At 48.6% G+C, this 14,207-nt stretch overlaps 1 protein-coding gene across 1 annotated transcript in view; it reads right to left on the bottom strand.

Moving 5' to 3' along the window:
• Positions 1 to 14,207, bottom strand: part of LOC139419147 (proteasome adapter and scaffold protein ECM29-like) — a 51,375-nt gene that overhangs the window by 23,954 nt on the left and 13,214 nt on the right. Inside the window, exons 11-27 of the mRNA XM_071169113.1 lie at positions 13,369 to 13,444; positions 13,168 to 13,217; positions 12,618 to 12,684; positions 12,320 to 12,442; positions 11,154 to 11,257; positions 9,959 to 10,082; positions 9,744 to 9,824; positions 9,110 to 9,338; positions 8,451 to 8,542; positions 8,012 to 8,146; positions 5,231 to 5,402; positions 4,824 to 4,996; positions 3,872 to 3,973; positions 3,413 to 3,536; positions 2,750 to 2,895; positions 1,819 to 1,873; positions 259 to 373 (exon numbers count right to left, since the gene is read on the bottom strand). Coding sequence (XP_071025214.1) covers positions 259 to 373; positions 1,819 to 1,873; positions 2,750 to 2,895; positions 3,413 to 3,536; positions 3,872 to 3,973; positions 4,824 to 4,996; positions 5,231 to 5,402; positions 8,012 to 8,146; positions 8,451 to 8,542; positions 9,110 to 9,338; positions 9,744 to 9,824; positions 9,959 to 10,082; positions 11,154 to 11,257; positions 12,320 to 12,442; positions 12,618 to 12,684; positions 13,168 to 13,217; positions 13,369 to 13,444 — 1,968 coding nt within the window. The remainder of the gene's footprint in view (positions 1 to 258; positions 374 to 1,818; positions 1,874 to 2,749; positions 2,896 to 3,412; positions 3,537 to 3,871; positions 3,974 to 4,823; positions 4,997 to 5,230; positions 5,403 to 8,011; positions 8,147 to 8,450; positions 8,543 to 9,109; positions 9,339 to 9,743; positions 9,825 to 9,958; positions 10,083 to 11,153; positions 11,258 to 12,319; positions 12,443 to 12,617; positions 12,685 to 13,167; positions 13,218 to 13,368; positions 13,445 to 14,207) is intronic.

Genomic DNA, 14,207 nt, shown 5'->3' on the forward strand with positions numbered 1-14,207 from the left:
CACGACGCTACATGTTTAGTACGGGCTGATTAAAAAAGGTAACCGATAGCAACAGTCCGTAGCAAATTTTTTAAAAACTCGACATTGATTTGGTTAAAAAGTGTGAAGAGAGTTGTTTCACTAGTATTGTTTTGTTTTAAACCTAAATTAGGCCGGTGTGCAGCAGGTCATTCATGACCTCAGGATTACAAACACAACAGGTGCATTTCACTCGTGTTGATTAGGTCCCCCCCCCCCTCCGCCCCCGCCATCTCTCACCTCTTGCCAGTCATCAGTGTTTCGACCAGTGTAGACACCAGTTCCTGCTGGTCTCCCTCTCCTCCCATCTCATAGACTAGACCAAGACCTTTAGATGCCACATCCTGACTCAACTCTGGAAGAGAGTAGAGAGTAGAGAGTAGAGAGAGAAGAGAGAGAGAGAGAGAAGAGGGTGATCAGGGGAGGAGAGAGAGAGAGGAGGGGTATCAGGGGAGGAGACAGAGAGAGAAGAGGGGTATCCGGGGAGGAGAGAGAGAGAGAAGAGGGGTATCCGGGGAGGAGAGAGAGAGGAGGGTGATCAGGGGAGGAGAGAGAGAGAAGAGGGGGATCAGGGGAGGAGAGAGAGAGAAGAGGGGTATCAGGGGAGGAGAGAGAGGAGGGGGATCAGGGGAGGAGAGAGAGAGAGGAGGGGTATCAGGGGAGGAGAGAGAGAGGAGGGGTATCAGGGGAGTAGAGAGAGAAGATGGGAAGAGAAGACAAGAACAATCTTGAGTGGGTGGATATATGGATCAGGGTTTAGATGGATGTACTGGATTTACCATCAGACAGAATATTCTTCAGACAATCACACATCAGTCCTATGATCCACTGTTACCCCCATTCTACACACATCAGTCCTATGATCCACTGTGTTACCCCCATTCTACACACATCAGTCCTATGATCCACTGTGTTACCCCCATTCTTCACACATCAGTCCTATGATCCACTGTGTTACCCCCATCAGTCCTATGGTCCACTGTGTTACCCCCCATTCTACACACATCAGTCCTATGATCCACTGTGTTACCCCCATTCTACCCATCAGTCCTATGATCCACTGTGTTACCCCCCATTCTACACACATCAGTCCTATGATCCACTGTGTTACCCCCATTCTACCCATCAGTCCTATGATCCACTGTGTTACCCCCCATTCTACCCCCATCAGTCCTATGATCCACTGTGTTACCCCCATTCTACACACATCAGTCCTATGATCCACTGTGTTACCCCCATTCTACACACATCAGTCCTATGATCCACTGTGTTACCCCCATTCTACACACATCAGTCCTATGATCCACCGTGTTACCCCCCATTCTACACACATCAGTCTTATGATCCACTGTGTTACCCCCATTCTACCCCCATCAGTCCTATGATCCACTGTGTTACCCCCCATTCTACACAATCACACATCAGTCCTATGATCCACTGTGTTACCCCCATTCTACCCCCATCAGTCCTATGATCCACTGTGTTACCCCCATTCTACCCCCATCAGTCCTATGATCCACTGTGTTACCCCCCATTCTACACAATCACACATCAGTCCTATGATCCACTGTGTTACCCCCCATTCTACACAATCACACATCAGTCCTATGATCCACTGTGTTACCCCCATTCTACCCCCATCAGTCCTATGATCCACTGTGTTACCCCCATTCTACCCCCATCAGTCCTATGATTCACTGTGTTACTCCCATTCTACACACATCAGTCCTATGATCCACTGTGTTACCCCCCATTGAGCTTATTATTGTGGTCTGAGTGATCATGGAGTCGTTGACTCACCATCAGGGTCTGACAGGATGGAGATGAAAGCCGTCTGGATCTCCTTCAGGTGAGACTGGAAGATGAGACAAAAAGTTCAAGAGAGTCAATAACTCACAAGGAATTTAGTTCTCTGTCACTTTCCTCTGTTATCTTGGATCTCAGACTTGACATTTGACCTCCCCCTCCCACTCTTGACCTTTCAATCAAGTCTGAGCCCTTGACCCTCCGCCCTAACCCCCGATCTCTAACCCCCCCCCCCAGTGTCGGTACCCTGATCTCTTTGTGTTGGAGCAGCTTCTTGACACCCCAGCCCTAACCCCTGACCCCCAGCCAGTCATACTGTACCCTGATCTCTTTGTGCTGGTGCAGCTTATTGACCTCCAGCCCTGACCCCTAACCCCCAGCCCTGACCCCTGACCCATAACCCCCAGCCAGTCATACTGTACCCTGATCTCTTTGTGCTGGTGCAGCTTCTTGACCCCCGACCCCTGACCCCTAGTGTCCGTACCCTGATCTCTTTGTGCTGGTGCAGCTTCTTGACCCCCTAACCCCTGACCCCTAGTGTCCGTACCCTGATCTCTTTGTTCTGGTGCAGCTTCTTGACCCCCTAACCCCTGACCCCTAGTGTCCGTACCCTGATCTCTTTGTGCTGGTGCAGCTTCTTGACCCCCTAACCCCTGACCCCTAGTGTCCGTACCCTGATCTCTTTGTGCTGGTGCAGCTTCTTGACCCCCTAACCCCTGACCCCTAGTGTCCGTACCCTGATCTCTTTGTTCTGGTGCAGCTTCTTGACCCCCTAACCCCTGACCCCTAGTGTCCGTACCCTGATCTCTTTGTGCTGGTGCAGCTTCTTGACCCCCTAACCCCTGACCCCTAGTGTCCGTACCCTGATCTCTTTGTTCTGGTGCAGCTTCTTGACCCCCTAACCCCTGACCCCTAGTGTCCGTACCCTGATCTCTTTGTGCTGGTGCAGCTTCTTCACCAGAGAGAGCAGCCATATACAGGCAGCCTGTCTGACGTGGGGGTTTTGACTTGGGATGTACTTAGCCAGGATAGAGTTCAGCACCCACGGAACCACATCGTTACTCTCCACATCTGACAGGGAGACAAGAGGATTGGACAGTTAGGACAGTAAAAAACAACCAATAGAAAACGCATTACAAAGACAAGAACCAAAATCAGTCAGAGCTGTGTTTCACACCACAGGAAGGCTTGAACCACTGTGGATTAAACCACTGTGGATTGAACCACTGTGGATTAAACCACTGTGGATTAAACCACTGTGGATTGAACCACTGTGGATTGAACCACTGTGGATTGAACCACTGTGGATTAAACCACTGTGGATTAAACCACTGTGGATTGAACCACTGTGGATTGAACCACTGTGGATTAAACCACTGTGGATTAAACCACTGTGGATTAAACCACTGTGGATTGAACCACTGTGGATTAAACCACTGTGGATTAAACCACTGTGGATTGAACCACTGTGGATTAAACCACTGTGGATTGAACCACTGTGGATTAAACCACTGTGGATTGAAGGGTGGAACCACTGTGGATTGAGGGGTTGAACCACTGTGGATTGAACCACTGTGTGTAGTCTTACTGTCTGGGGGACTGTATTGCTCCTCAGTACAGGTCCAGGGGTCCCTGGCAGCTCCAGAACTGGTCCCTATAGCAGCACTGGTGATGGCCTCACCTACTGTAAACTGTAGTTCTACCTGTTTGGCCTGGGAGACAGAGAGGGGGGGGGGGGAGAGGAAGAGGGAGAAACAGAGGGGGAGGGCGAGAGAGAGAGAGAGGAGGGCGAGAGAGAGAGAGAGTGAGGTGGGAAGAGGAAAGGGTTAAATTCTTGTTTCTCATGTCAGTTCTTTCTGCATGATAAACAAGGTCTTATGAAGCTTCATGAAGGTCCTATGAAGCTTTATGAAGCTTAATTTAGGTATTATGAAGCTTTACGAGTGTCTTATGAAGCATCAAAGATCCTATGAAGCTTTATGAGTGTTTTATGAAGCTTCATAAAGGTCTTAAAAGGCTCCATTAAAATGAGAGCCAGTCCCCTTACCTCCACAGAGTCCATGAGCCCCTGCAGCAGCTTCTTCTGGTGGGCAAAGTCTCCATCTCCCACTGGTAGATAACCCAGAGTCTGGATGGCTCTCTCCTTCATCTGAACAGACAAGAGACCACATGAATACATCTAACTATTAACTACACCTGTCTACCTAACAGTCTGGATGGCTCTCTCCTTCATCTGAACAGACAGAGACCACATGAATACATCTATCTATTAACTACACCTGTCTACCTAACAGTCTGGATGGCTCCTCTCCTCCTGAACAGACAGAGACCACATCTATCTATTAACTACACCTGTCTACCTAACAGTCTGGATGGATCCTCTCCTTCATCTGAACAGACAGAGACCACATCTAACTACACCTGTCTACCTAACAGTCTGGATGGATCCTCTCCTTCATCTGAACAGACAGAGACCACATTAATACATCTAACTATTAACTACACCTGTCTACCTAACAGTCTGGATGGATCCTCTCCTCCTGAACAGACAGAGACCACATGAATACATCTAACTATTAACTACACCTGTCTACCTAACAGTCTGGATGGCTCCTCTCCTTCATCTGGACAGACAGAGACCACATCTACACCTGTCTACCTAACAGTCTGGATGGCTCCTCTCCTCCTGAACAGACAGAGACCACATCTAACTACACCTGTCTACCTAACAGTCTGGATGGATCCTCTCCTCCTGAACAGACAGAAACCACATCTAACTACACCTGTCTACCTAACAGTCTGGATGGATCCTCTCCTCCTGAACAGACAGAAAGGGAGTTGGATTCGAGTCTCTCTTCACATCAATAGTTATGTCCATTATGAAAATGGTCCAAACCAATTCATTTACAACGTATTTAAAAACATCCCCAGAGTGTAATTATCACGGTATAGCATCACAACCCATCTGTACATCGAAACGCCACTGTATCCATGGTTACCTTGAGGGTCTCTTTCCCAGAGGGGATGCGAGCCAGCATCTTCTCCACCACGGCGAGTTTGGTGAATCCCTCTCCTTCTGAAGGGATGAGCAGAGGCCCGTTCCTCCCGATCTCCCCGAGGGCCGTACAAGCAGCGACAGCGAGCAGAGGGGAACCACTGTCTAGGAAAGAGCCTGGGAACACACACACACACACACACACACACGACATGAACCAACCTGGATCGAAAGGTCCTCTTTTACTGCCTCGACTACACCTTTCATCCTTAAACTGTGTTCTTTCCACAAATATATTTAAAAATGATAAATTTGAGTAATTTCTTGTAACAATGTGAATTAGCATAATTTTTTTGTAAAAAAAAGAGTAAATATTATCTGAAAAATAAACAACGGTGACCGTCACCCTACCGATGGCTTTGGTTGCTATAGCGACCAGCTCCTCGTCCTCCTTGGGCGTGTCGTTCATCCTCTGTTCCCGGTTGAGGGCGGAGTCTCCGTTGGCGAAGGACTTCCTCTTGCTCATGTACCTGGCCACCATGTAGCCCAGCGCCATGATGGCTCCGTGCTGGGTCTCGGGGCTCTGCAGTTTCCAACAGGGAATACAGGTTTTTACTTTCAGCTCAGTGAAACTGGGACAACTTTTGCTTCAGTACATTACATTCAAAATGACCGTATAAAAAACACATTTTGAGACCAGGAAAAACTGGGTCCTATTATGTGCAGCAAATATATGTGAAAATACACATTTCACTCCTTGGCCTACATACGTGTGTATCTCCAGGAGGGGGAGGGGCTACAGACGTGTGTATCTCCAGGAGGGGGAGGGGCTACATACGTGTGTATCTCCAGGAGGGGGAGGGGCTACATACGTGTGTATCTCCAGGAGGGGGAGGGGCTACATACGTGTGTATCTCCAGGAGGGGGAGGGGCTACATACGTGTGTATCTCCAGGAGGGGGAGGGGCTACATACGTGTGTATCTACAGGAGGGAGGAGCTACCTACGTGTGTACCTACAGGAGGGGGAGGGGCTACATACGTGTGTACCTACAGGAGGGGGAGGGGCTACATACGTGTGTATCTCCAGGAGGGGGAGGGGCTACATACGTGTGTACCTCCAGGAGGGGGAGGGGCTACATACGTGTGTACCTACAGGAGGGGGAGGGGCTACATACGTGTGTATCTCCAGGAGGGGGAGGGGCTACATACGTGTGTATCTCCAGGAGGGGGAGGGGCTACATACGTGTGTACCTACAGGAGGGGGAGGGGCTACATACGTGTGTATCTCCAGGAGGGGGAGGGGCTACATACGTGTGTATCTCCAGGAGGGGGAGGGGCTACATACGTGTGTATCTCCAGGAGGGGGAGGGGCTACATACGTGTGTATCTCCAGGAGGGGGAGGGGCTACATACGTGTGTATCTCCAGGAGGGGGAGGGGCTACATACGTGTGTATCTCCAGGAGGGGGAGGGCCTACATACGTGTGTATCTCCAGGAGGGGGAGGGGCTACATACGTGTGTACCTACAGGAGGGGGAGGGGCTACATACGTGTGTACCTACAGGAGGGGGAGGGGCTACATACGTGTGTACCTACAGGAGGGGGAGGGGCTACCTACGTGTGTACCTACAGGAGGGGGAGGGGCTACATACGTGTGTACCTACAGGAGGGGGAGGGGCTACCTACGTGTGTACCTACAGGAGGGGGAGGGGCTACCTACGTGTGTACCTACAGGAGGGGGAGGGGCTACATACGTGTGTACCTACAGGAGGGGGAGGGGCTACATACGTGTATACCTACAGGAGGGGGAGGGGCTACATACGTGTGTACCTACAGGAGGGGGAGGGGCTACATACGTGTGTACCTACAGGAGGGGGAGGGGCTACATACGTGTGTACCTACAGGAGGGGGAGGGGCTACATACGTGTGTATCTACAGGAGGGAGGGGCTACCTACGTGTGTATCTACAGGAGGGGGAGGGGCTACATACGTGTGTATCTACAGGAGGGAGGGGCTACCTACGTGTGTATCTACAGGAGGGAGGGGCTACCTACGTGTGTATCTACAGGAGGGAGGGGCTACCTACGTGTGTATCTACAGGAGGGAGGGGCTACCTACGTGTGTATCTACAGGAGGGAGGGGCTACCTACGTGTGTATCTACAGGAGGGAGGGGCTACCTACGTGTGTATCTACAGGAGGGAGGGGCTACATACGTGTGTACCTACAGGAGGGGGAGGGGCTACATACGTGTGTACCTACAGGAGGGGGAGGGGCTACATACGTGTGTATCTACAGGAGGGAGGGGCTACCTACGTGTGTATCTACAGGAGGGAGGGGCTACCTACGTGTGTATCTACAGGAGGGAGGGGCTACCTACGTGTGTACCTACAGGAGGGAGGGGCTACCTACGTGTGTACCCACAGGAGGGAGGGGCTACATACGTGTGTACCTACAGGAGGGAGGGGCTACAGACATGTGTACCTACAGGAGGGAGGGGCTACAGACATGTGTACCTACAGGAGGGAGGGGCTACAGACATGTGTACCTACAGGAGGGGGAGGGGCTACCTACGTGTGTACCTACAGGAGGGGGAGGGGCTACCTACGTGTGTATCTACAGGGGGGAGGGGCTACCTACGTGTGTATCTACAGGAGGGAGGTGCTACCTACGTGTGTATCCACAGGAGGGAGGTGCTACCTACGTGTGTATCTACAGGAGGGAGGGGCTACCTACGTGTGTATCTACAGGAGGGAGGGGCTACCTACGTGTGTATCTACAGGAGGGAGGGGCTACCTACGTGTGTATCTACATGAGGGAGGGGCTACCTACGTGTGTATCTACATGAGGGAGGGGCTACCTACGTGTGTATCTACAGGAGGGGGAGGGGCTACCTACGTGTGTATCTACAGGAGGGGGAGGGGCTACCTACGTGTGTATCTACAGGAGGGAGGGGCTACCTACGTGTGTATCTACAGGAGGGAGGGGCTACCTACGTGTGTATCTACAGGAGGGAGGTGCTACCTACGTGTGTATCCACAGGAGGGAGGTGCTACCTACGTGTGTATCTACAGGAGGGAGGGGCTACCTACGTGTGTATCTACAGGAGGGGGAGGGGCTACCTACGTGTGTATCTACAGGAGGGGGAGGGGCTACCTACATGTGTATCTACAGGAGGGGGAGGGGCTACATACGTGTGTATCTTTAGTGATCTTGATGAGCGTCTGAACGGCAGTCTTCAGTTCGTTTCCTGACATGGTGGACACCACCACAGCGTAGAGCTGAGCTGCTAGCTCCCTTAGGTCCTCCTTGTTGGTGTTCATTAGACTCTGAGGAAGGGGAAATGTAGTATTAGCGTTAGCATAGCATGAAGCATACCGACGTATCCTTTACAGATGTAGCATCGACTAGCGTTAGCATGCAGCATACCAACGTATATTTTACAGTAGTAGCATTGACTAGCATTTCTTAGCATTGGCCTAGCATGTAGCATATCAAGGTACCATATCGGAGTTGTATAGTACATAGCGTCAATTAGCGTAGCATTAGCTTTCCAATTAATAGGTTACATAAGTAGCGTCAATTAGCATACCATGGTATCTTTTACAGTAGTAGCATCAATCGATTTTTTACCTTGATCCAGTCGATCTTGTGGATAAACATGGGGGCCAGGTTGTGAGGACAGACAGACACCACCTCCAGAAGACAGTACATCACAGGGACTCCTTTCAAAATAAAATCAAGAATAAAACATTTAAAAACATACAAATGTAGCTATACATTTTGGTATCAGTTATAAGGTATGAATGATGTATTTACTAGCCTGGAATCCAAACAGATATGCTCACTTCACAATATCAACAACGGTGAAACGGAGCATACCATTTTGGATCCCAGGCCTGTAAACACGCGAGTATTTGCATAGCATGCAGCATACCGACGTATATTTTACAGTAGTAGCATTGACTAGCGTTAGCGTCGACTAGCATTTCTTAGCATTGGCTTAGCATGTAGCATATCAGGGTACTTTAAGGTGCATAGCGTCAATTAGCGTAGCATTAGCATTCCAATGAATATGTTCCATTGGTAGCGTCAATTAGCATACCACGGTATCTTTCACAGGTATGAATAATGCATTTACTAGCCTGGAATCCAATATCAACAACGGCAAAACGGAGCATACCATTTTGGATCCCAGGCCTGTAAACACGTGAGTATTTGGAGACGAGGAGACAAGGAGACGAGATAAGGAAACAAAGGAAAGAAAAGGAAGGCATCATCACGTCACTCGCCTCCTACAGCAGACAGCAGCTGCTGCAGTAGCTCCATGTAGACCTGCACAGGGTTGACCTCTGCCCCCTTGGTTCCAGTGGAGGACGGGGAGGTCAGGGGTTCGTTGGAGAGCAGGGCGTGCGTGTAGCGTCCGATGGCAGGCGCGTCGTCCTGCATGTCCGCCAGGCTCTTGGAGACGGGCGTGGCCCCGGCACTGTAGGCCAGACACATCCGCAGGTACAGCACGATCTGGAGACGGGAAACCCCGGGGGGGGGGGTTAGAAAAGGAAGTCGTGTCTATTAACAGGAAGTGCGGAAAGGTAAATGTCTGTAAGCCCCCATCGTTTTGTCCCCCCCGTGTTTCGTTTCATTCTTTAAAACTTCCCTCTTCAATTGTTTTGTGGTTTGGCCAGTCATAAACAGCATGGACACAGAGCCTGGTTCCTCTCTAGGTTTCTTCCTAGGTTCTGGCCTTTCTAGGGAGTTTTTCCTAGCCACCGTGCTTCTACACCTGCATTGCTTGCTGTTTGGGGTTTTAGGCTGGGTTTCTGTACAGCACTTAGAGATATCAGCTGATGTAAGAAGGGTTTTATAAATAAATTAGATTTGATTTGGACGTTCATACAACTATGTAGTTGAATTGGTTTGTCTTACCTCGCCAAACGCAGAAGGGTTGAAGGGGAGTGTGTACGTCCCCACGATGTACTTAGCCGGCGTCTTCATCCTCTGAGCAGCCTAAAGAACAGATCAACAGGGCTGTGAAGACCTAATGCTGAGACACCTGTACCTCTACATTACCTAGAGAGTAAATTATCTAATGACAGGGGCTCGATCTGGGACAAGGGAGGGGAGGGGGGTTACGCTCTCACCTTCTCCTGGATGTAGGCCACCATGTCAGGGAATGAGGGCATGGGTTTACGGCCCTCTTTCTCCGAGTTCTTAGCAGGCAGAGCCCTCAGGACACGCTGGGCCTCGCTGCATACCTCTTCTCTCCTGTAATAAAACACACCATAGAGACACTGAGGGGTCAGGACACTGGGCCTCTCTCAGTATTATCAGTATTATACCTGTAAAGGTGGGGGGGATATATTCACTGTAAAGTCAGTCAGTATTATACCTGTAAAGGTGGGGGGGATATATTCACTGTAAAGTCAGTCAGTATTATACCTGTAAAGGTGGAGGGGATATATTCACTGTAAAGTCAGTCAGTATTATACCTGTAAAGGTGGGGGGGATATATTCACTGTAAAGTCAGTCAGTATTATACCTGTAAAGGTGGAGGGGATATATTCACTGTAAAGTCAGTCAGTATTATACCTGTAAAGGTGGAGGGGATATATTCACTGTAAAGTCAGTCAGTATTATACCTGTAAAGGTGGGGGGGATATATTCACTGTAAAGTCAGTCAGTATTACACCTGTAAAGGTGGGGGGGATATATTCACTGTAAAGTCAGTCAGTATTATACCTGTAAAGGTGGAGGGGATATATTCACTGTAAAGTCAGTCAGTATTATACCTGTACAGGTGGAGGGGATATATTCACTGTAAAGTCAGTCAGTATTATACCTGTAAAGGTGGAGGGGATATATTCACTGTAAAGTCAGTCAGTATTACACCTGTAAAGGTGGAGGGGATATATTCACTGTAAAGTCAGTCAGTATTACACCTGTAAAGGTGGAGGGGATATATTCACTGTAAAGTCAGTCAGTATTATACCTGTACAGGTGGAGGGGATATATTCACTGTAAAGTCAGTCAGTATTATACCTGTAAAGGTGGAGGGGATATATTCACTGTAAAGTCAGTCAGTATTATACCTGTACAGGTGGAGGGGATATATTCACTGTAAAGTCAGTCAGTATTATACCTGTAAAGGTGGAGGGGATATATTCACTGTAAAGTCAGTCAGTATTATACCTGTACAGGTGGAGGGGATATATTCACTGTAAAGTCAGTATTATACCTGTAAAGGTGGAGGGAATGGGTGGTGTGTAGTGCTGACACTTCCTATATGTTTTTTCTCAGTGTGTTATGTCAGTGTGTGTGTCTAGTGTTGAGACTTACGGGTCCCCGGCAGCCAATAGGAGCAAGTATCTGGAGGGCACGTGATCAGGAGCGAATACCGTGCTGGCGTACTTCATTGCCACCTGACGCACCTGCACCTCAGGCTGACCAATCACAACGCAGAAGAACACAATATTCAGAACTTTGACTGACCAATCAGAAAGAAATACTCCAATTTAAATCATCTAGATTCTTCAGCAACACTATATTCAGACACAGTGACATTCTGGAACACTTGGACAACAGTGACATTCTGGAACACTTGGACAACAGTGACATTCTGGAACACTTGGACAACAGTGACATTCTGGAACACTTGGACAACAGTGACATTCTGGAACACTTGGACAACAGTGACATTCTGGAACACTTGGACAACAGTGACATTCTGGAACACTTGGACAACAGTGACATTCTGGAACAAAACAAGACAACAGTGACATTCTGGAACAAAACAAGACATGAAGAATCAACAGCAGGGTTTAGTTGAGGAAATCTGTTCAAGTATTCCCATCTATAAAGAAGAATAGCTATATGATGGTGTCTCAATGTAGTCAAGGTATGAAATTATTGATATTTTCAAATAAAATCTAATGTTGGTCTTAGTTGTGTTCAATTTGCATTTTACAAATTACTGCAATTAAGTTCCGGCCCCCTGATCATCCTCTCCGACAAATCGTCTCACAGCTGAATCTAGTTGCCTACCCCCGTCATAAGAGAAACCAGAGCTTCCATCCGGTTGAGTACAGCTTCCTGTAGGGTAACGTGTCATAGGAGAAACCAGAGCTTCCATCCGGTTGAGTACAGCTTCCTGTAGGGTAACGTCATAGGAGAAACCAGAGCTTCCATCCGGTTGAGTACAGCTTCCTGTAGGGTAACGTGTCATAGGAGAAACCAGAGCTTCCATCCGGTTGAGTACAGCTTCCTGTAGGGTAACGTGTCATAGGAGAAACCAGAGCTTCCATCCGGTTGACTACAGCTTCCTGTAGGGTAACGTGTCATAGGAGAAACCAGAGCTTCCATCCGGTTGACTACAGCTTCCTGTAGGTTAACGTGTCATAGGAGAAATCATATCTACTGTTACCTTGCCCATGTAAGCTGCCACCAGGGCTTCCATCAGGTTCAGTAGCGCCCCCTGTAGGTTAACGGGTCATATCTAGTGTTACCTTGCCCATGTAAGCTGCCACCAGGGCTTCCATCAGGTTCAGTAGCGCCCCCTGTAGGTTAGCGTAGGCTCCCACCATCATAGACAGAGCCTCCTGGATGGCTAGACGGACATCAGGCTCCTCCTGTACACAGGCAAGGTCAGACAGCGCAGGAGGACGGTTAGAATATATGAAAAGGTCGCTGCCATAAACCTTGAATTAGGTTTTGGAGGCCTTTGTGTTTTGTCTAATATAAATATATATATATATATATAAAATGTAGGTAAACAGTGCATTGTCTTGATGCAGGAACAACTACCTTGCACATGGCCTCAAAGAACTGCTGGACCAGAGCGATATCTTTGGTGAAGAGTTGGGGCATCCGGCTGAGGAGAGGAAACATCCCCTCACTAATCACATCATCATCATCATCATCAAGACACAGACTATTGGTTGTTAAAGCTCCAATGTGTAGCTTTTTTGGGGGGCGGGGTAATCTGACCAAATTCACATAGAAACGTGTGTTACAGATAATGTGGTTCTCATTGAAAGCCATGAGAACAAGCGGTAGATCTATTCTATGTGCACTATTTCTATGCTTCTCGTTCTTAAGTTTTTTTTTGGGGGGGGGGGGAGCTTTCGGTTTTGTACACCAGCTTCCAAACAGCTGAAAACACAATATTTTTTGGGTTATGGAGAAGATATTTCACAGCGTTTTAGATGGAACAACGATTATCTACACTACACTTGGTTAGTTTTGTCACAGGAACCGAGATGAGGCAAACCGTTCGAATTTTAGCAAACAGGAAACGGAGGAGCGATTTCGGCACAGCGCATTTTAAAATAGACAGATTTTTACTGTGAAATACCTGGACAGTTTCCCCACAGCAGAGTAGGCCATACACAGCAACTTAGGATCCTGCCAAATCAAACACCAGACAACAACAACAACATATCCCATCATGCTCTATACCAGGAGCACGCAAAGCATCAACCATTGAAAAGGAGAATAGCTACAACGTGTAGTTGATGAAACCAGATTAAAAAAACACATTGATTGATGGCTTTACCTCCTTGTACTCATTGATGAGCTTGGTGAGGCCATTCAGCAGCATCAGACCCAGTGGTTTGTTGGTGTCAGGACATCTGTCAGAGAGGAGAGACACAACATGTTAGGAGAGGCTTTAGTGTGGGTTAGTGTTGGGCTGGAACGAAAAGCCCACACACACACACACACACACACACACACACACACACACACACACACACACACACACACACACACACACACACACACACACACCTTTGATGACCACTTCAATTCATTTTTGTAGCTCGTTTTTGTAATTGAAGCATTTACTTCTAACTTAGTGGTCATCAACCGGTCGATCTCAAATGACTTGTCGACCGCCGAGGCATTTCTAGTCGACCGCCGAGGCATTTCTAGTCGACCGCCGAGGCATTTCTAGTCGACCGCCGAGGCATTTCTAGTCGACCGCCGAGGCATTTCTAGTCGACCTCCGAGGCATTTCTAGTCGACCGCCGAGGCATTTCTAGTCGACCGCCGAGGCATTTCTAGTCGACCGCCGAGGCATTTCTAGTCGACCGCCGAGGCATTTCTAGTCGACCTCCGAGGCATTTCTAGTCGACCGCCGAGGCATTTCTAGTCGATTGCCAAACATTTCTGTAAAAAACCCAACGATAAAGTCTTGTGTTCCTAATTTTGTTTATTTTATTAGTCTCGGGTTGTTGGTGGTCGGTGCAGACAACTCAGCCGCTGCCCTGCGCGCTGGGTAGGCAAACTGTTTCCATGTCATGTGTCTGAATGTGCAAACTGTTTCCCTCTCCGGTGGGCCTGGGGAGGAAATCAAGTGCACTATAGGCCTACCGCTAGCCAATCAGATTGGTC

This window comes from Oncorhynchus clarkii, chromosome 10, assembly GCF_045791955.1.
Source record: "Oncorhynchus clarkii lewisi isolate Uvic-CL-2024 chromosome 10, UVic_Ocla_1.0, whole genome shotgun sequence".
In the NCBI taxonomy this organism is placed as follows: Eukaryota; Metazoa; Chordata; class Actinopteri; order Salmoniformes; family Salmonidae; genus Oncorhynchus; species Oncorhynchus clarkii.